General features: G+C 34.5%; 1 protein-coding gene across 3 annotated transcripts in view; it reads right to left on the bottom strand.

The window, feature by feature from the left end:
* Window positions 1–2,754: 2,754 nt before the first annotated feature.
* LOC110456404 (centrosomal protein of 57 kDa-like) overlaps window positions 2,755–23,656 on the bottom strand; it is a 36,947-nt gene continuing 16,045 nt past the window's right edge. Inside the window, exons 1-9 of one of the 3 annotated variants that reach the window (XM_021507134.1) lie at window positions 22,167–22,244; window positions 21,369–21,558; window positions 19,496–19,675; window positions 18,894–19,147; window positions 10,444–10,521; window positions 9,025–9,243; window positions 7,593–7,801; window positions 6,638–6,782; window positions 2,755–5,882 (exon numbers count right to left, since the gene is read on the bottom strand). In XM_021507134.1, the coding sequence (XP_021362809.1) occupies window positions 5,631–5,882; window positions 6,638–6,782; window positions 7,593–7,801; window positions 9,025–9,243; window positions 10,444–10,521; window positions 18,894–19,147; window positions 19,496–19,675; window positions 21,369–21,480 (1,449 nt within the window). In that variant the 5' untranslated portion in view covers window positions 21,481–21,558; window positions 22,167–22,244 and the 3' untranslated portion in view covers window positions 2,755–5,630. Of the gene's footprint in view, window positions 5,883–6,637; window positions 6,783–7,592; window positions 7,802–9,024; window positions 9,244–10,443; window positions 10,522–18,893; window positions 19,148–19,495; window positions 19,676–21,368; window positions 21,559–22,166; window positions 22,245–23,656 lie in introns of those variants that run through there. The other 2 variants (XM_021507131.1, XM_021507133.1) reach the window with 2 other exon arrangements.

The following is a 23,656-nucleotide window of genomic DNA, read 5'->3' on the forward strand; positions in this document are numbered from 1 at the left end:
AGCTCGTCTGGCCCAAAGTCCGTCGTCCGTCCGTCTGTTGTCAACTTTTTACATTAAACAACTTCTTCTCAATAACCAAGAAACCCAGGCTGATGATATTTGGCCAGAAGCATGCTGGGATGAAGGGCTACCAAATATGCTGTAATGAATGACCTTCACTCCTAATTAAGGTCACAGGGGTCATTTGTCTTGAAAACCTTTTAACGACTTCTTCTGAATTGCCAAAAGGTCCAGGGTGATGAAATTTGGCCAGTAGCATGCAGGGATAAAGGTCTACAAAGTTGTTCAAATGAATGCTCTTTGCCCATATTCAAGGTCACAGTGGTCAAATATGTTGAAATCTTTAAATGACTTCTTCTGAATAACTAAAGTGTACAAGGTGCTTGCTTGTAGATGTGAATGATCTTGACACACTTTTATGGTCATATCTAGTCCATAGTGCATAAATCTTTAAAAGTCATCTTATCAATAAACAAAAGGTATAAGGTGGTGATATTTGGCAAGTTGCATTCTGAGATGAATGGCTATAAAGTTATTTCAACTTAATATCCATGTTTTACTTTCAAGGTAACAGGGTTTAAATGTGTGTTAATTCTTTAACAGGTTCTTAAGAATGACTTAAAGTCAAGACACTGATATTTTGCCTGTAGCTTTATTTTAGTCCTCTTTAAAAGTTAAAATTGTGAGATTAATACCAGGTGAGTGATACAGGCTCATTGGGCCTCTTGTTTTCCAATGTCTAAATACAGGATAAAAGCAGGACTGTCTACCCTATCATAGGACATGACATTTGTAATACAATTATATTACTTGCCTAAAAAAACCTACAAGAGGCCCAATGGCCTTGCATCGCTCACCTGGTATTATTATCACTTGTAGCCTTAAAAGTGATCTATAATAAAGTTACAGGCAAAATATCAGTTATTATGACTAAAAGTCATTCCAAAGAACCTGTTAAAAGATTTGAAAACATTTGACACCTGTGACCTTGAAAGTCAAACTAGGTCATTACATTGAACAAAATTATAGCCTTCACCTCGGCATGCAACTTGCCAAATATCACTACCCTAGATATTTTGTTTTAGTTAGATTAGGTCATTTAAAGGTTTATACATATTTGACCAAATGTGACCTTGAAAGTGGGACAAGGACATTCAAATAAAAAATCTTGATAGCCCGTCATACAAGCATGCTACTGGCCAAAAATCATCATCCTAGGCCTTATTGGTTATTGAGAAGTTGTTTAAAGGTTTTAAACATATTTGACCCCTGTAACCTTGAAAATAAGTAAAGGTAATTATTTTACACAAATATGGTAGCCTTTTATCCTATCATATTACTGGCCAAATATCATTACCCTAGGCCTTTTAGTTATTCAGAAGAAGTTGTTTAAAGGTTTCAAACATATTTGGCCCCTGTGACCTTAAATTTAAGTCAATGTCATTCAATTGAACAAACTTGGTAGCCCTTTATCCCAGCATGCAATTGGCCAAATATCATCATCCTAGGACTTTTGGTTATTGAGAAGAAGTTGTTTAAAGGTTTTAAACATATTTCACCATTGTTACCTTGAAAATAAGTAAAGGTCATTCATTTCAACAAACTAGGTAGCCCTTCATGCTACTGGTCAAATATCATAGCCCTAGGCCTCTTGGTTATTGAGAAGAAGTTGTATAAAGGTTTTAAACATATTTGACCTCTGTGACCTTGAATATGAGTAAAGGTCGTTCGTTTCAACAAACTTGGTAGCCCTTCATTCCATCAAATTACTGACCAAATATCATTATCCAAGGCTTCTTGATTATTAAAAAGTTGTTTATAGGTTTCAAACATATTTGATTCTTGTGACCTTGAATATACGTCAAGGTCATTCATTTGAACAATCTTGATAGCCCTACATCCAAGCATGATGCTGGCCAAAATTGTATTATCCTAGGCTTCTTGGTTATTCAGATGAAGTTGTTTAGAGGTTTTAAACATTTGATCCCTGTGACCCTGAATATAAGTCAAGGTCATTCATTTGAACAAACTTGGTAGCCCTTCATCCATCAAATTACTGACTAAATATCATTATCCAAGGCTTCTTGGTTATTCAGAAGAACTTGTTTAAAGGTTTCAAACATATTTGACCCCTGTGACCTTGAATATACGTCAAGGTCATTTGTTTGAACAAACTTAATAGCCCTATATCCCAGCATTTTGCTGGCCAAATAGCATTATCCTAGGCTTCTCGGATATTCAGAAGAGGTTGTTTAAAAGGTTTAAAACATATTTGACCCCTGTGATCTTGAATATAAGTCAAGGGCATTAATTCAAACGAACTTGGAAGCCCTTCATCACCGCATGCTACTGGCCTAATATCATCATCCTGGGCATTCTGGTTCTTAAGAAGTTGTTTAAAGATTTTTTAAGACAATTGACCATGTGATCTTGAAAACGGATGAAGGTCACTCAATTGAACAAACTTGGTAGCCCTTCATCCCAGTTTGCTTTTGGATAAATGTCATCACCCTAGGCCTTTTGGTTATAAAGAAGAAGTGGTTTAAAGTAAAATATTGACGACGGACGGACGACGGGCGCCGCACCATGGCATAAGCTCACTTTGTCTTTTTACCGTGGTGAGCTTAAAATTGTGGGGACATAAATAGATGCAATTTTGTTATAAGCATCTGATCCAAGTTACCATGAGGTTTTACTAAATTTTATCATTTTATCATTTCAACTTTTCTACATCACAAATAAACCAAAAGAAAATCAGTGTACAAAATATTTATTGCATTACATACAAGTTATAGGCGATAAGTATACATCTATATACACATATTGACACATGAGAATCACAGACATTTGAGTAGGGGTACCTCTGTGAATGCTGACGTTTGCCATTTGATTAGGAATGTGAGGTAAGTTTGAACCTTTGTGTAACAGATACAGGACAGCTGCTTTCCTACATGGAATGAGGAGTGGAATGCTGTAAATATTGTTTAAAACATTTAGATAACAAATGGACATGACACAGAATAACCAATAACATCTTTTATCCAAATCAAAGAAATTTCCCTTTTTCTTCCACAAAAATATGATATGCTCATCTATGTATCTGTTTGAACTATGTTGTTCACATGACCATAAAATAAATTAAAATTTTCTCTTGAAAAAATATAATGATCTCCCCTGATTAAAGAGTCGTTGAAGTAGACAACAATGGTGTGTAGGTCTGTTGTGTAAAATGAATATCAACCTCTCTTGTAGTAGGGTAACAGGATTAATTGTTTCCCTTTGATCAATCTCTGGGGAAGCAAATGATCATGATAAGGTATTAGAATGTATAGTGTGCTTTAGTTTGTGGTAGAGAAAACATTTGATAAATAAAATTACTTGGAAAAACTTCTTCAACCCTTTAGTACAGTTCAGAGATAACCGAGTCATGCAAGAAATGAAATTCATTCCATGAAAACATGACCACTTCTTCCAAGGTGTGCCTGAATAACACATTCAATTACTGTTAATTCTAATTATATAATCACTGACCTTGATTTAAAGTTTATGAATTAACATTATAAACAAATATCACAGAATAACATGCTCACTGTCACAATAAATGTTGGGAGTTGGCAAGACTTAAAATAGAAAATATCATTTACTGTTCAGAACAAACATGACGTGTACTTGGAATGATTCCTTGTATTCATCCAACAGGAACATATGTATTTGATTTTGAGGAACAAATAACATAGCAGAACGGCTACCTACAGCAGTGCAATACAACTAAAAGAGTCCTTCACACGTTTTTCCAGTAGCATGGTTACATTACTATAAAAAAAGTTTGCCATGAAGAAATTACCGCTACAGTGAAACTGTCTAATCCAACAACCTGTGGAAACAAATTGGTCAAAATAGACAGGATATTAAAAAAAGTATATAAGCACTATGTCATACCCCATAATCCTTTATTAATTTCTTTGTGACAACCTATTGGTTCTGATTTTAAAACGGAGGAAAACCTCTATTAAGCCTACACGATTTCAATAGCCAAAAAAAAAAAGACAACATCAGTACATTCATATTTCGTACTGATAATATCAGGAAACAACATATATTGTGTAAGTTTTGTTTATATGTCGTCATATGTACACACTGTATGCAGAGAGTTTTGTTGCAATTTAGCATATTCATGTTATTAAATTTCACTAAAACATAAAGTAAAACTGTGATATAATGCTCCTTGCTTCTCTTTGCACCTCGCTTACCGCAAATGTTATGGTCCATTTATTTTGTTTTTTCTTCAGAATTCCTTTATATGTTTCCCTCAATTTATCGCCAATCCCCTTTACAACGCTAATATTTCTCTGGACAAATGGTGGCAATATAACAGGGTTTTACTGTGCCTCATGTCCCTGCATCAACATTTGACTGTTTTGAAATACAATATCTCATTGAAAACCTGTTTTAAATTGAACACTTCATGAATATGTATGTTTTAATCTAAAAAGAAAATATCACCCACATACACTTGACATGTAATTAAGGAATGACTTCCACAAAAATCTTTTTTCTACGACTTTTTTTTAATCATGATTAATAAAGTATATCTGTCAAAAACATATGTAGTTTTTCTCTATTGGACTAATACCAAAACGACTATCGGTACTCTGGTGCGACAAAGTTTTAGTTAATACGAAAACTGACACAGGGGCGTGACACAGATCAGTATTCCATGGTCCTGATATTATTCTGTGCCATGCCCCTGTGTTAACTGATAACCACTTTGTATATAATTCCCAGCAATTTAAAAGCTGTCTAACTTTATCCCTATACTTTTCAGGTGTTATTTCCCATTTCAGAAATCTTGATAAAATAGTTTCCAGAATTTACGTTTCAGACAATAAAAGTGCCTGGACTGAGAAGGTTTAACTGTACTATGAGTATAAATTAAGACGAATAAGTTTGATACAAGACAAATGAATAATAATTACCAGTAAGCTAGTACATTTGGACGACACACATATACAGTAAGGATTTCTTTTCCCTACATTTTCACAAACATAAACGTTATATGACACGTATACACAGACAAAACTGTTGGGTTTCAAGGTGAGAAATCATTATCAATTAAATAACATTGATCAACCAAAACGGAATCACAGAATTAGTTAAGTAACATTAAATTTCAACAAAAATTGCTCAACCATAAATGTATACAAATTCAAAATATCAACTGTTTGTTTTAATGAATCATATATGACAGTTCCAGAAAAATTCTTATTGATGATTCTTTTTACCTTTGGGGTAAAAAACCTCAAAAATTGATAAAATTTTATAGATATATATATGTATATGTAGAAATTGGTTATCAACTGTCAAATTAGATATACATGTAGATACTTCATGATGTCAATGCTGACATTTTACTTTTTTCTGTATATTTCTGACAGATGATTGAGCATAATTAATTTTTATTAGGTTTATATATTTCTCTAGATGAATGGTTACCTTTATCGTATATACGCAGAAGCCATAATTATGATTGCAAAAACAATTTGAAAATTTATTTTTCTATAAAATCTCACAAAGAAACCCAAAAGCAGAACAAGAGACAAGAATTAAACATGTATGCTGACATCCTAATGCTATTCCCAATGGAGGTCGTCTCTTCGTAACGTTGTTTGTAATTTGCGCATGTCCTTTAACACATTGAGTGAGACCTCACGGCCACTGGATGGCCGTACATGTACAAGGCCCGCCCCACGTCCCTTTGTTTTTATCGTGGTTGTCACTTCCACCTCAGAGGCTGTTTGTGTATAATCGGTGTTGGCTGATTTCGGTCGTTGCATTTTCTTCGAGTAATCAGAACTTTTCTTTTTCTTCTTTTTCAGGTCAAGCTAAAAATAAAAAACATGAAGTATTATATTCATAAATATAGGAAATAGAGAGATGATTTTTTTTTAAATGAGACAAAAAAAGGTTTTCAGGTCAGTCTACTGACAAGAGGTGCATTTTTGCTCTTACTCAGTTTCAGGAAACACCACCGACCTATGGGCGAGTTCATTAATTAATTAAGGTGGCTCTGGTTTAACTATAGAGATCAGTTACACTCCTTTTGATGATATGTAATGTATCACACTTGATAACCATTTGAAAATTCCATGGGGAAGATTGATTTGGAAAAAAGTAATTTCAGGGTCCAAAATCAGGAGTCTCCCTCCAAAGAAGAGTTGGAAAGTATGAAAATGAGTAGAGAAAAAAAGAAGCCATGGTGTCAGGACAACTACACTGTATGATTAAACCTACATTGTTTTCCTGTTGGACCCTAATAATTATTTGAAAGGAAGGCAGTAATTGGTTTTTGTCGACATATGCATTTTATTTTATCCAGGTTTGAAAAAAAGGGGAGCACAAATAGTGTTATAACTAGGCAGACTACAAACATTTATGGGGGGTAGTACACAACCCCCGTTCTGAAGAAAACATTGATATGTATACTATTTGATATGGAAGTTGGAACAGCCTGACAATAGATGGTTGATGAACAAATGGATAATATAAATAGCAAATGAACATTTTTTTTAATCTTTGCTCTTTCATTTACACATTACTGCTTGCTGTGTACAGAATTAAAAAACAACAACAATATTACCTTTTCTTGGTGTTTCCTAACTTTTGATATCTGCTGACTTTTAGACTCCATTCGTCCCACTAGTGAGTCTAACTCACGCTCCAGGTCGTCTCGTACCCTTGAATCGGTCACCTCGTTTATCTGCTTCGACAGTTCCTGATGTTCCCTGTTAATACAATAACCAAGCTTAAGTACGAGACAAAACATGGCAACTAACACAGGGGCTATCTATTGTTTGAGACAATTTATATCTGGAAGAGTAAAATCAAAACTGGAAAAGAGTGTATGATATTGCAAGAAATCATAAACAAGGGGCCCAGAGGGCCTTAGGAGTACACAAGGACCATTATCATGTGTAAGCTAAGCATATACTTGTTTGTAGACTAAGTGAGCTTAACTAATAAACAATTTTGGTTACCTGTTAGTTGCATTGTGGTCAAGCTGATTTTTTTCATGTAAATGTAATAGCTAAATATCATGACCCTTAGCTTTACAGATCTTTAGAAGATAGCCAATGTTAACTTCTGATCCTGCCAAGCGATCAAACATGATATTTGACCTCAATAAAATGTATCCGAAACAAATTTGCATTGCTTGTCTATATAACATACACAAGTATCATGGCTCTAGACGGTATGGTTCTTTAGATAAATGTTGTATGAAGTTTTTCAAATTTCAACATTTTTGTCCTTTGTTATTTGGACAGAAAGTCAAGGTTATATTTTAGGAAACTTTATAGCACTCCATCCCAGGTATCTACTAACCAAACTGTCTTTTGATGGAAGACAAATGCCGCGACATACCGGTATCATTTAGCTAACAGGCACTTTCTGCAAGCTGTGTTGAAAATAGGAATGGGCAGGAAGATGCTTTCAAGCAGAATCCTGATAATTGGTTCAAAACTCTCAAAATAATTCCACATCTACAGATGCTAATATGACAGATTTTAACAGTCACATGGTCTTAGATCACTTACACACTCATCTGGCCAAACTCGTCCTGGAGCTGTAGTAAGAGTTCAGCAAGGTCATGGTCAAGGCCGTCTGAGCTTGACCCTGAGGATGTACCGGATGATCTGTGAGTATCACACTGGTCAGCGGAGGAACACAGGGCCATATTATGTGACTTCATTAACGACAACACACGCTGGACGTTAGCACCAACAGAATGACTAGGAGTAGAGGACTGGAAAACAAAAACACGAAAATTAACAACAAAGTGACGGATGGGTGGATGGGAAAAAACGAATATAGAAATTAACACAGAATATCTAGCATAGCTGTCAAACCTACTTCAATAGGAGGGAGACTCCCTCATTTTAACCATCATTTACCAATCTCCTTCCAAACTCCCTCATTTTAACCATCTTTTACCAATCTCCTTCGAAACTCCCTCATTTTAACCATCATTTACCAATCTCCTTCGAAACTCCCTCATTCAAGTCCAAAATCACACAAACTCAAAAGCTACATCCTGTGGTCAAATGATTTCCTAGTTACTGCAGGGTGTGTGTAATGATATTAACAGGTGTGTCTGAATCAAATGAATGCTTTCTGGAGTTATTTTGATACATGAAAAGGGAAAGATAAATTGAGCAAAGCAGTTTCAGTCGCGTGTCACGCACTATCTCCCTCATTGGAAATGTGGAATGACGGAGATCTTCCTTATTGCGGGTTTCAGAGGTTGACAGCTAATTGATCTAGGGATAGACAAAAAATATTGTAACTGGAAAACAAATACAGGGATTTACAAAGACAGGGTGACTAGGGGTAGACAACAACAAGAAAGCAAAATATAAACAACAACTTTTAAAGAATAGTGGAAAATGAAAATGTCTCCTTTCACCCCATGTAATTTTAGCAGACTCTAAAATGCATTGATCTGGATGGGTTCTTTATGGTCTACAGAGCTAGTAGTGAAATGGTTTATCTCAGAACATTTACCACATAACTGAGATCTACTTCAAAATGTGGTTTTATTAAGGAAGTCTGAATGATGAATGCATTGTTTGACATGAGAAAATAACGCAAGAGAGCGCTGTTACAGTTACTTTAAGAGAGCCCTGTTACAGTTACTTTAAACTAGCAATCCATAAACCCTGTAGAATCAAACATTACTTCACCAATAAGAAATGTTTTATCGCAAAAAGAAACTGGAATTGAATCTGTCTCTCACAATCTTGATAAATGACCTCAAGCATGCAGTTTGAATTGGTTTGACTTTTGAAAACTGACCTTGAGAAGTTATGGAGAAATATTGACATTGAAGAGACCGTCTGATTTGGTCTTTATATACTGACTCTGAAAAATGCTATTTGATTTGACCATGAAGTAATAACCCTGAAGAATTGACCTTGAGATAAATGACCTTGAAAAGACAGTCTGACTTGACCTTTATAACATACTGACCTTGCCAGCTACAAATGGAATGTCAGCGAGGTTAAGTCTGTAATGCTTGAGTGCCTCCCGCTTTCTCTCCGGCTCCTGCTCAGCTGGATGTGTCTTCTGTTTCTTGTTGGAAGCCTTTTTCTTTTTCTTCACCTTTTTCGTCCGTGCTGACGTTGGCCGTTTCTCGTGCAATGCACCAGCATGCATCAGAATTCTGTTTGTTTGTGCCTCCGTCTCAAGCTATTTATTGATTAAAAGTACAGAATTATTATCGACTGACTACTGTATAACGGGAAGTTTTCGCCCAGTCAAACTTTCGCCCTTCGCCTGTGAAAGCCAAATTTTTCCAGAGTTAGTTTCAACCTTCAGATTTTAATTACCATGTCAGTTTTGATGTTGACTAATGTCCGTTGTAATTATAAATTCACGCTCATTCTGGAGGGCGACTAAGGTGAAAATTAAATTGAAGTGAAAATTTCCCGGTATACAGTAATAAATACAGTCAAACCTTTATATGGTCTCTTAACACAGGGAGTCTCTTAAAACAGGTTTATTTCACAATGAAATCTCTAATTAATGGGGATCTTTAAAGTGATCTCTTAACACAGTTGATCTTTTAAAACAGGTTTATTTCATAATGAAATATCGAATTAACAGGGATCTTTAAAGTGGTCTCCTAACACAGGTGGTCTCTTAAAACAGGTTTATTTCACAATAAAATATAGAATTAATGGGGAACTTTAAAGTGGTCTCCTAACACAGGTGGTCTCTTAAAACAGGTTTATTTTGCAATGAAATATAGAATTAATGGGTAACTTTTAAGTAGTCTCTTAACACAGGTGGTCTCTAAATAGAGGTGTTCACATGATCCAGTTTCATGGTATAGATTTATTTGCATATTGGTACACAGAAAAACAATATCATCATCCTTCATTTAAATTAAAGAGTTTTACAGTTTAGTGTTGTTGAATTGTGTTTGATTTGTTGCCATTGGTTTTATAATAATGATACAAAATGTAATAATGGGAATTTAGAGCGACTTAATCTATATCAACATTATATAGTAGCCTATTTATATGTAGATGCATTAAGGATCCCTTCCCCACTACAGGTGAAACACTAGAGAATTTAACTGTCGTTTTTCATACATATAGAGTAACCTCTCCTTCATTTTGCTTTGGATATATAACTGTAGTGAAGCTTGGCCGGGGAACTAACACTGATCAGGTAGCTTCCATTTTTTGTCTCAGAACAATGTTGTTAATTTTTTATTTATTTTTTCATATTTATAATTTTTTCATAGTAGTCCAGCAATGTATGAATTTACTTCAAGTTTTTTTTTTTTTGTCATGCCAGTAAAGAATTTTCAATTAATAGTTACACTTTAAAAAAAAAAAAATGGAATGGGGATATTTAAGATGTAAGCCAAGCAGAACATACCACAGCGGTCTTTTCTGACATCATCTGTCTTTGGTGCCGCTCTTCTCTTATCTTTTCTTCCAAGTCTCGGATTTTACCCTGAAACAGATGAAAATTGCATAAATTCAACAGTTTTTCCTCACTGTTTATAATTACCAAGCATCTAAGGATGAGTTGCATCAAAAAACATCTGAAATTTACTATTTCTACACTCAAAATGTTGTTGATGATTTCTTTTATACCATCTTTATCTATTATTTTTATTTCATCAAAGTGTGTTTTTCTTTCCATTTTTTTTTATCTAAACTATATGGCATTCTGGAAAAAAATATCCTCCTGGCAAAAAATATCCTTTGATCCTTATAGACCTAGAGGTAAGTCGATTGTACATAAATACCCAGCATAGATAATAAAGCAACACAGCAAGAATTGTTTTTGTGAAGGTATTCGTCTCTCATTTTGATACTGTGCATTTATGATTCCCTGATTATAATAAGCAACATACTGGTATATTGGTAAAATGAAGAATCGGCATTTGATATGTCCAGTGTTCACCACTACAGTTTTTGTTAAAAAAAAAATATCATTTTTTAATGCTAAAATTAAAAAAAAAAAAAGCTGATTTAAAATGCCTTCCAAGCTGTGATTTACATGTGAAAAGTAGAATCCTTCTGTAGAAATTGATTTCAACAAATATTTTATAACAGTGACAAATGGAGAAAATTATATATTTTAACTTCATAGTACCCGGTTTGCTTTGCCTTGAAAGCGACAGGCTTCTGTCGTCACACAATGGTAACAGAGAACCCCTGTCAGCGATATTGGCACACATTTTGAGTATAATGAGTATTATGTCAGCTTAAATAATTTACTTGTCTCTAATACAAACACACTGTAGTGTGACCAACAATGACCTGGCTTCATAAATATTTGATGTTTAGTTTTGTCAACAATGTTTATAAACAATATCCACGCTCCAAAAAGTATTGATCAAATTTACGTCCCTTTAAAATCAATTCTGCTGACCACATCCTCATCTGCATAGACAGTAGCAGCGCATTGAAAATGTACGAACACTATATACATATATACCCAACAGACTCTCATTGAACAATAACATATTTGTATCTCATATAACAGTGCTCAATAATATATAAATCCACTGAGAATTTATTAAGCCAGAGAAATAATCGAAATAGGATCGATGCTTATTAAATTTTGGCATGACAAAAATAAATTGCTATATTCAAAACAATAAGAAATTTTACATCTTTTTTCTTTTACATCTGGTCTTCGTTAACTATTTGAGGTACAAAATGATGTACCTTCCAGGTCCTACCCAGACCTTTTATTATTTTAAGCGTCACTGACTTCTTCGGACACATTACTAAAGTCAATCAACTTAAAAAATTGATTTTTCATCTTTTCAAACATGTCAGCAAAATGTTCATCTTTTCAGTTGTTTTTTTGGCTGATGATATTTTTTTACTCCAAGAATACCGTTTGGTTCCAGTTACAAGTTTCTGTATAAATATGTAAAGTAAAACACCAAAATAATGATTTGAGTTTTGTTCCCCACCTCACTTATATAAATTACTGACATCTTTTTATTTTGTCTTTAAAATTTCTTCACACAAATGTGTATCTCCCTCAATACATTGCCAAAACCATTTTTATTTTTATAACATCAATATTTCATCAGAAAACAGTGACAGTATTTCAAGATTTTATTGTATAACATTATGTATAGAACATGTAATTTATTAAGTCTTAATTCATTGTCATGTCTTTTTATGATAACAATGAGTTTGATTTGGTTTGTTTATGTTTCATGTCCTATGAATGGCTATGGTCATTTAAGGACGTGCCAGGTGGTGGTGATGGAGAAAATCGGGACTTCCCGGAGAAAAACCACCGACCTAGGGCCAGTACCTGGCGACTGCTTCTTGTAGGTCTCAAACCCGCGACCCAGTGGTGGAGGGCTAGTGGTAGCAGAATGTCAGACGCCTGAACCACTTGGCCACCGCGGCCCCTCGGGTTTGAATCCCAGTTAACAATCAAAGATACACTTATATTTTTGCTTGATAGAAAAATATCAAACATCAAAATTACTGGATGATTAAAGATAAAGTAACTTGATACAATCAAGCTGTATTAGAAACTATAGCTGTAAATTTTTATAATATTTGGTACAACCGGTGAGGGTCTGAAATTTTGAACTACGTACATATGACCTTTAACCTTATCCAAGGGAATGTCACAAATGTTTAAACTTTGACTTTGGGAGGATCCACAAAACCTCTTCCACTCAGGGCTATATTTCATTCTCCATGCGTGTATGTAGCATTCAGGTAAAGTGATAAGGCGGTTCACAAATATTATTTGCGATAGATAATCTTTCAACACACTTTCACCCGTAAACACATCACCGGGGGCATTAATTGGAATATTAACTCATTCACCCCTGAAGACACATTTGAACTCTTCCAATTCAACGATTGGAATAGTACATTATGAAATTTCAGGGGTGAATGAGTTAGTGGAGAGCGAGTCGTAGAGCGAGTTGTGACAATACTGTCCTATAAGCTAACAGTAAACATACTCGACCTCCCACTGTATGGTCTCTCAAGTCCTAAAACAAACAACTCACGGCCCGCAAAGTAATAACAACAACTTACCTATTCAAACAGAGTCCTTAGTCAACAGGCAGTGAACAAATGCATGGAATAAATGGCATAACTTTTCCCGATAAATATCATTATGATAAAATAAAACTTAAAATGGACTATAAATCAAGCTTTGCAAAACTTTTTTACAAACCAGATATATAATATATTGAGGAAAAGGGGGAGAGAGAGGGGGTCAGGGTAGGGCGATATTTCTTGCTGTGACAAAGACATCAAATAATGAAATATGTTTAATTAATGCATTTACATGTAGCAATAAGGGCCCCATCATGTGTCTGATTGTACCCCCCCCCCCCCCCCCCACCCCATTGGTCTATTTTTAGTAACAATAACCTTGACCCTAACAACATTCTAAACCCCTATAATTTATTGCACATCTACATTTTACTGTGTATCACCATGTCAAATTTCAAAAAGATCAAACTTTTGAGTTCCGAGAAAAAGACTGTACCCCTAATGGCTCGGGCCCTAATCATCTTAGTAAGCTTAAAGGAGATTTTTGTTGTTGTTTCTGGAGCTATACCTACGACTGTATTTATAAACCTGTTTTTGACATTTTAACTTTTATTAACTTGGTAACTGGAATTGGAAATATTAGGGATCTGTAAATTTCATGAATCAGACTTTTGATTTGTCAAAAAATAACTTACTTTTGGCAACATACATTTTATATTTAAATTTTTTCATGTTGTGCTTGTATACATTTACAGGTATTTGAAATGAAAATAAAATATTTTTGAGCTTGAATGTGAATTCCAAGAGTTCTTAAAAAGGAACCGAGTTTTGAAACTTGTATGTTACAGTACCATGAGGTACATGTAAAAAGAATATTTTAAAGTACCAATCCAAACTTTCACCTGTATGCCAACGAAAAATAAGGATATAAAGAAAAAGTGATGTTTGACTACCAAGCAGTGAATGTTTAAAGTAAGGTACATTGAATGTTTAAAGTAAGGTACATGCATTGTGAAACGACATTTAAACTCATTTGAAATTCTAATTGACATATAGGGACCGGGTCCGACCCATACTTTTAGTAAGACAGATAAATCAAACATGATAACAAGAAACCAACACAGTGTAAACATGTTTGCCTGGTAGAAATGTCCCTATCTTTCTCCCATTTCATGAGCTGGGAATGTATTCGGAAATTGATTTCCACAAAACATAATACATACCGTGGTATATACAACCAGTACTTGTGAATGTTTATATTTTAGAACCCCGACTTCAAATGAGGGAAGCAGAAATATTGAATAAGACTCCTAAATACATATACCGGGGTACTTGTAATAAGACTCCTAATTACATATACCAGGGTACTTGTACTAAGACTTCAAGTTACATATACCGGGGTACTTGTGATAAGACTTATAATTACATATACCAGGGTACTTGTAAAAAGACTTATAGTTACATATACCGAGGTACTTGTAATAAGACTTATACTTAAATATACCGGGGTACTTGTAATAAGGCTCCTAGTTACATATACCAGGGTACTTGAAATAAGACTTATAGTTACATATACCAGGGGACTTGTAGTAAGACTTATAGTTACATATACCAGGGTACTTGAAATAAGACTTATAGTTACATATTCCAGGTGACTGGTAATAAGACTTAAAGTTACATATACCGGGGTACTTGTGATAAGACTTATAATTACATATACCGGGGTTTGTGTAATAAGACTTATAGTTACATTTACCAGGGTACTTGTAATAAGACTCCTAATTACATATACCAGGGTACTTGTACTAAGACTTCAAGTTACATATACCGGGGTACTTGTGATAAGACTTATAGTTACATATACCAGGGTACATGTAATAAGACTTATAGTTACATATCCCGGGGTACTTGTAATAAGACTTATAAGTACATATACCGGGGTTTTTGTAATAAGCCTTATAGTTACATATACCGAGGTAATTGTAATAAGACTTATAGTTACATTTACCAGGGTACTTGTAATAAGACTTCTAGTTACATATACCTGGGTACTTGTAATAAGACTCCTAATTACATATACCAGGGTACTTGTAGTAAGACTTATAGTTAAATATACCGGGGAACTTGTAATAAGACTCCTAGTTACATATACCAGGGTACTTGTACTAAGACTTCAAGTTACATATACCGGGGTACTTGTAATAAGACTTATAATTACATATACTGGGGTTTTTGTAATAAGACTTATAGTTACACATACCGGGGTACTTGTAATAAGACTCCTAATTACATATACCAGGGTACTTGTAGTAAGACTTATAGTTAAATATACCGAATGTATTCGGAAATTGATTTCCACAAAACATAATACATACCGTGGTATATACAACCAGTACTTGTGAATGTTTATATTTTAGAACCCCGACTTCAAATGAGGGAAGCAGAAATATTGAATAAGACTCCTAAATACATATACCGGGGTACTTGTAAAAAGACTTATAGTTTCATATACCAGGGTACTTGTAATAAGAATTATAGTTACATATACCGGGGTAGTTTTAATAAGACTTATAGTTACATATCCCGGGGTACTTGTAATAAGACTTATAGTTACATATACCGGGGTACTTGTAATAAGACTTATAATTACATATACCGGGGTTTTTGTAATAAGACTTATAGTTACATATACCAGGGTACATGTAATAAGACTTATAGTTACATATACCGAGGTACTTGTAATAAGACTTATAGTTACATATACCGGGGTACTTGTAATAAGACTTATAGTTACACATACCAGGGTACTTGTAATAAGACTTATAGTTACATATACCAGGGTACTTGTAATAATTATCATTACATTGCATCATTTATTTCATTGTGTACGTAGGACAAAAATATGCTAATACAATGTATGTCTTGTCCCCTAATAGTCCAACATCTCTATATACAATGTATCTCCTTTAATTTTGAGAAAACCTACATCAGTATATGTATAAAAACATTTTTCAATGGAGATAGTCAGTTATTTAAAGATATTCCCATTATAAACTGACATGACTTTATATGTCATTCTGATTTTAGTCAATAAGTTGAAATACTTGACAGTGATTTTTGTAGATTTTTTCAGGCAAGTTCAGGGCCCGTATTCATGAAACCGTTCTCGTGCTCAAGCCAATTTCTTCTAACTCACTTGAATCATGTCAAACGATCAAAAAGTTGAATGTTACCATTAAAAACAGTGTTTGGTCTTGCATTCTTCAAAGTTTTTCCCAATCATTGGCAAAATAAGTTTTCATTATTAATTTATAAACAGAACAAGAAATTTGGCTCGAGTACAAAATCCATGCTTGAGCATGAGAACAGTTTCATGAATACGGGCCCTGAACATCTTTTATCAAATGTTTGAATCCTACTACTTATAGCATTAATTAACTCATTCAACCCTTAAAACATGTTTGAACTCTTCCAATTCAAAGGTTGGAATAGTTCATAATGAAATTTCAGTGGTGAGTCCCAAAAATTATCACAACAGCAAATACATTTAGGGTATCGACCTATAAACCTTCAAGATCATGTATGTATTAATTTTTCTGTGGTCTGAAAGTCATGAACTGTTCATTCAATATGTCCTGGACTTTTCAATTATTTTCCCCTGTATCAGCAAACCGGACACATTACTATTAGATTAGACGTAAAGTACATAAAATCCCTCACACGCAGAAACATGTTTTTCATTATTTATTCGTGTAAGCAAATGAAAACTGATTGGAAGTTTTAAAGTTCATCAATTCTGGTCCCTGAAGTAATTTAACAATTCGAAATTGAAAACAAACAAGCATAGATTTCGCTGAAGATCTTCTCCTATATACTAGCATAAATGACATGTACAGATGAGATTTTAAGTACAGAGAACCAGAAAAAAATGTTTAAAACCTGTTATAGAATTTGTCAAACATGTGTTAAGTACTGGTCGAGGTAATTCCATCTTGTATTGACATAAAGGTGTGATAAATTGTTGTATTTCATTCAGCATGATAACACACATTATATATTCAGTGAAATGTATGATAAAATGATGTCGATTCTTTATCGTGAAATAGAAAGGCAGATCCACATTGCAAGAATTTTTATAAATACTGGGTAAAAAAATCTTTAAATGTCTGCAATCGTACAATTATAGTTGAAAAGAAGTTTATATCGTTCAAGGTTTACTAAAAGCTCATTAAATAGGATGTAATTTTAATCTCAAGTTGGCGAGTATTTTTCAGGTTTTATCGAGTTGTGAAGTATGACGGCCTTTCGCGGCTCAGACGACTTAAAGAGGACATTAATTTCATCTCAAACACATTTCACTATGAATTAGATATAGAATGCCATACACTACAAAGACCTTGATTTATGTTGACAGCTTCCATAGAAATTGACCACAATTGGGATAAGAAACGACAGGGTTTTAACCTCAGTATGAACGCTGCCAAATACTCATTTTTCCCTCTGACACAAAAGAGCATCTATGTTTAGAAGTTTGATGGAATGTTTTTTTTTCCAAATCTAATAAATTTATTTTACTTTTTTTTGTAAGGTACTGAATAAAAATAATTAATTGATTCCGACAAGTTGGTCACATGGAATTCGTAGGAAGACCCAACAATGTAAACATACAGAGCTTATACACATACAAATATAATGTGAGGATCTGGCACCCACAATAGGGCCGAACAATGCTTGTTATATACATTTTGTAATTACAGATGTCATGAAGATGACCTAACACAGTACGATCATATGACTAGACATTTCAATTATATTCTGTACAAGACATTTCAGTAACAATCACTGCAATACAATAAGTATGATACCAAATTAATTACATGTTTCATATAAAATACAATACATGTACAATTACCTTTTCATTTCCTCACAATCGTCAAGGAGTATAATGTTTTTCCTGTTATTACAAGCCACGATCAGATATCCTATAGTTGCAATGCTTTACCAAAGAAAAATGAATAACTGGTTTTGTTATATTGCTTGAATGTGTATATAAGGTTAGCAGTAGAATTTTTTCAATCAGTGCATGTAATTACAGGCAAACAGGAAAGAATAGAAAAATATTTGAACTTCAGAGGAAATAAATTAAAACGTGCAGACATCTAGATCACTCACAAAGCTGCAATGAAAGCACATTTTTTTCTATAAGTATGCTACTGTTAATGAAAGGAAAATTTCATAATTCCATAGATCAAGTTTTTAAACACCTTTGAGATGAGCATTCATATCCAAAATTTGATGAGAAATCCCAAACGCTGTACAAGACTATAGTCTTGACTCTTACCTAGGGGTGTAGGATAGGGGAATTCCAACCCAGGATTTTCCATTTGCCAAATTTCAAAATCCCGAGCGTTGAGTTTCCCTTTCCTACACCCTGGGCAATCCAACCACAAGAATAAGCTCGGAAACCATGAAAATGCGTTTGGACTGGCCACCATTTTGATTTTATTTATTTTTCCCTGAGCTTTTAAGACGAAAACCCCATATTTGCAAACAAGTTTGCACAGAATAATTAATCACACCTTTCTCACGTATACAGTAAATACATTGTAAAAGGTTTTTATTTCATCACGTAGCTAGTCTTTTCCACATTGCGGCATCAAAGATTTCCAAATTTGTGTTGTCACACAGTGTTGAGCCATTGTGATGTCACGTCACGTGAAATGGGGTGCATGTAAGATAGAAATTTCTTACACCCCTTTCTTACCCTGGACAGCTCTATCTTAAACACAGGAAAATGAGAGAATATAAGTCCACAATAACTTCACTCACCTCTGCCAGTGTTTGTGTGGCTGTTAACTTCAGTTGTTCTCGCTCAAGTTGGCTGATCTTTTCCGCCTGGGGATCAAACGTCATTATTGGTTTGTGGAACTCTTCTTGGTGTTGCTGTTTCTCCAATATCGTTGACTTAGTAACAGCATCACGTTTATCTGAGTCGGCATTTTCCACCAACTTCCTCATGTGTTGGAGCTGTTTCTCCAGGAGCCCGCTCCGTGTCTCGGCTGCCGTCAGCTGGGACTCCAATTCTGGAATGTTGAATCAACATAATGTAAAACATACCTCACACATAACATAAAACATACCTCACACATAACATAAAACATACCTCACACATAACATAAAATTGTATCTGAAAATCATTCCTTCATGTTCATAGTAGAAACAAATTTAAGAATAAGTCCAAAACCTTTTGAATCTCTTTTGACTTGGCCCCCCCTATATATCCTGTCTACATTCCAAGGATCTGTCACAGGCAAAAATATCTTAAAACACATCAACATTTTTCTCAAAAAATGATAAAGATATTTCATATTCCTTTTTTAGTATTTTTTATCTTTTATTTTTACAGTTTGCAAATGAATGACAATAATAACCTTGTGACTGCTGCGACATGACAGTCTGTGTTGGTTCCACATTTTCCGGCTCCTTCGTCAGAATGTCTTTGTATCTGTGGGTTTCTGCTGCCAAACTTTTAAGATTTGTTTCTGCTGCTGCTCTCTCCGTCTCCAGCTTCCGAATTTTTTCTCGTAAATTTTTCAAGGCTGATATGACAGCTGAAAGAAGAAGGCAGTGCAGACGTTCAACATGTTTTGTACATGTAGTTCAGAAATATAAACTGTTTTGTAGATGTAGGTCAGAAATATAAACTGTTTTGTAGATGTAGGTCAGAAATATAAACTGTTTTGTAGATGTAGGTCAGAAATATAAACTGTTTTTGAGATAGTTACTACATGTGAAAAAAGTATATACATATAAGCAAAGTGACACAATCAAATCACCTGTCAAAATTGCAAATGAACCTTTATTTTATTACCGTATCTGGTTTTCTTCATATACAGAGGAGCATTGATGAGTTGTCCACTTCCAAATGAAAGGGTCGACTCATTAATTACCTTTCATTGACAAGAGCAGTCAAAGAAAGGGTCGACTCATTAATGACCTTTTATTGACAAGAGCAGTCAGTATATATATAAACAAACAAAGTGAAAACCACTAATTAATTAAAAGTTTTTAAAATCTGAAACAAATGCTATTTGTTTTGCTTGGTTGCTTCTAGCTATATATAGGTACAGTATAAATATATGTAGTAGGTATAATCCTACGTGTGTTTGCAGATCTACATGTATGTAACATCTAATTCATATATCTAAATGTTGTCTGTACATGTGGTATAAACAGATTGGTTTTCCCTTCACGTTAAATGATTTAATAATTAAGTCTGTAATTTACCGATGCTGGTAGATCTAGTATACTGGATCTTGAATGAAACCTTGTTTAGTATCATTTAGTTTGTTTATCAACTGTGCCATTTACCTAGCTACATTGTCGTTTAATTACCCACAGTTGTCAATCTACACTGTCGTTTACACCCTACACAGTTGTTTGCCTACACTGTCACTTACCTACATTTTCTTTTACCTATACTGTCACTTACCTACACTGTTGTTTACCTACACTGTCGTTTATCTACACTGTCATTTACCTACACTGTCATTTACCTACACTGTCGTTTATCTACATTGTCAGTTATCTAAATTGTCGCTTACCTACACTGTCATCTACCTACACTGTCGTTTATCTACATTGTCGGTTATCTACATTGTTGCTTACCTACACTGTCATCTACCTACACTGTCATTTATCTACACTATCATTTACCTACACTGTCTCTTACCTACACTGTCGTTTATCTACATTGTCGGTTATCTACACTGTCGTTTACCTCCACTGTCGTTTATCTACATTGTCGCTTATCTACATTGTCGCTTACCTGCATTGTTGCTTACCTACACTATCATTTAATTTACCTACACTGTCATTTAATTTACCTACACTGTCATTTAATTTACCTACACTGTCCTTTAACTACATTGTCGTTTACTTACATTGTTGTTTACTAATTGAGCAAATTCAGGTCAGTTAGCCTCACTTAGTGTGTTGTACCTTCTGAGTTTTTTACAGAGCTTTAGATTTGTCAAATTACCCTAGTTATTAATACTGTCGTTACTTTTAGCTAAGTCTGTTGCTACCTACAGTATCCTTTTGTTTACAGATCTACTGGATCTCTTGCTCATACTGTTGTTTTGTCTTACCTAATCTGTTGTTTTGTCTTACCTAATCTGTTGTTTTGTATTACCTAATCTGTTGCTTTATCTTACCTAATCTGTTGTTTTGTCTTACCTAATCTGTTGCTTTATCTTACCTAATCTGTTGTTTTGTCTTACCTAATCTGTTGTTTTGTCTTACCTAATCTGTTGTTTTCGGGTGATGTTGACACGTGTTTGTCTGAGGTATGTCGGTAGTTGTCGTTGATGAAGGGTTTTTCGGTGGGATATTCATAGTAGGCAGTAGTATTCATGGACTCCTCTTGGTTACGGTACAGCGCTCTCTTCGTAGGACTCTTTGAGTGACTGCCCGAGATGTGAGGTGCATAGGTCTGAAACAGAAAAATAAAAACTTCATTTTCATTTTCTTGAAAGTCATTGTAAAGGTTTGTGTTTACTTGCATGCGCAGCCGATGATGTTTCTGAAGAATCAACTAAAAAGTTAGAGGTTCAAATCCCATTCAATGCATGTGCATTATTTATTTATAGACCATATATATATATGAGACAAACATATATGAAGGTTCAAGGCCTAGGTCTACATGACCCTTGAACAGAACGCTTTATTGCAGATGTTTTGACTGCATAGCAAGTTGGCAGTTCATAACCAGCCCATTAATCACAAGGTCAAAATATTAGGTTGATCTGGCAGACAGCAGGATGTCACATGTTGGTTCAAGGTCTAGTTTACATGACCTTGAACATAACATTCTATTGCAGATACTGATAGTTGGCCTGGGCTGCAGAGCAAGTTGGCAGAGCACCAGCTTCCCTTTAACTCATTCATCCCTGAAGACACATTTGAACTCTTCCAATTCAAAGGTTGGAATAGTTCATTATAAAATTTCAGGGGTAAATGAGTTAAACACAAGGTCATAACATGGCAAGACGTGGTTGTGTTTTTGAACATACTCTTCACCTGTATTTTGTTCATGATTACCTGGTATTTTTATTCCAGCAGCTTCGTCAAGATGTGGAGCTAGTTTGGTCTGGGTTTGGTGTTACAGTTTAATATGTTTACTGTACATGAAGTGTATGTAAATTAGTACACTTGATATGAGCAGTTGGAAATAAGCACAAATAACAGGCAGAAAATCAAAGGTGGCATACAAAGGTAATTAAGAGGGTGCTCTCACACCCTGCTGTCCCTTTGATTCCTTTAAATCTTAAAAGACTTGTAGAACTTTCCTTAAGATTAGATTATAAGATGGATACAAATATTGTATATCCCTTTAGTTTACCTAGCTGTGCAGTAGTACAGTCCATATGGACATAGGAACCAACGCAAATACAAGCTAGCTAGGAAGTTAATTCCATGCAAGACAAATAAGCTTTACCCAGAACTAGAGAAGTGTTATCATACTTGTAAATTCATGGAAACTGGTAGAAAAACTAGTGTTGGCCATCAATACAGGGTTTAATTTGAGTTCCAAAATACTTCAGTTTAAATCTATTCATTTTTATATGGTGAGAGTCAAATCTGCACCTACTGTAAAACATTTCAATCTAAAATTTACAATGAACCGCCAATCATTACCTACACCACATAATTATACAGTATATTTAATCTACCAGTTTAGTTTACAGCTTATAAATTATGTTCATTTAAAATTTATTTTCAATCCCAATACGAATGTACAGGTATATACATTCTGTACATAAAGTTTTCAAACCAAAAAATGGAATAAAAAAAAATAGAACTTAAATCCCCCCCCNCTGTACTCATATTTTATATATGGTGATGACAACCTAATCGTAAAGATCCTAATTAATTAACTCCAGTCTGACAATCGCACAGAGTAAACATTACTGGGTATTGGACAGTTGATCAGTAAGTACTGTAGCCGTGTGTCGAGTGTTCCCTATAGGCCCCCAGTGTTAAAAAAGGTGATCACTGGGACCGTTTCCTGGCACGATATCTGATAACATTTCATTCAATATAGTCGCTTGATTTCAGATAAAATCAAAGTTACAAATACAGTATTATGATATCGGACAGATATTTTAAGCGCTCGTGTAACCACTCCGAAACCCGATAAGGCATTAGCCTATTTTTGGTGTGAGTAAATCGTAAATGGGTCGTATTAAACCTGTTCGCATGATTTGCGATGATAAAAATGTGAAACATTTAATCTGATTTTTTTCAAATCAATAGACAAATTGTTTATAGACCATTTAATGTCCAAAATCAATAAACCGGGGTAGGACAAGTACAAACCAGCAGTAGAATAAATGTTGACATCAATTTCAGTTTATGATGGGAATTAAGGATTGGCCCTATAACTTGACAGACTTCAGTAATAAATTCTGTATAAGACTTCTGTGTCAAGTAGCTATATATAGCAGCATATATCTGTAGACACTCGATCGCAATCTGTATATAATTATAAATAAACAGGCAAATCAGTTTTGAAACACAAGCCCCCCCCC

Source organism: Mizuhopecten yessoensis, unplaced genomic scaffold, assembly GCF_002113885.1.
Source record: "Mizuhopecten yessoensis strain PY_sf001 unplaced genomic scaffold, ASM211388v2 scaffold8745, whole genome shotgun sequence".
In the NCBI taxonomy this organism is placed as follows: domain Eukaryota; kingdom Metazoa; phylum Mollusca; class Bivalvia; order Pectinida; family Pectinidae; genus Mizuhopecten; species Mizuhopecten yessoensis.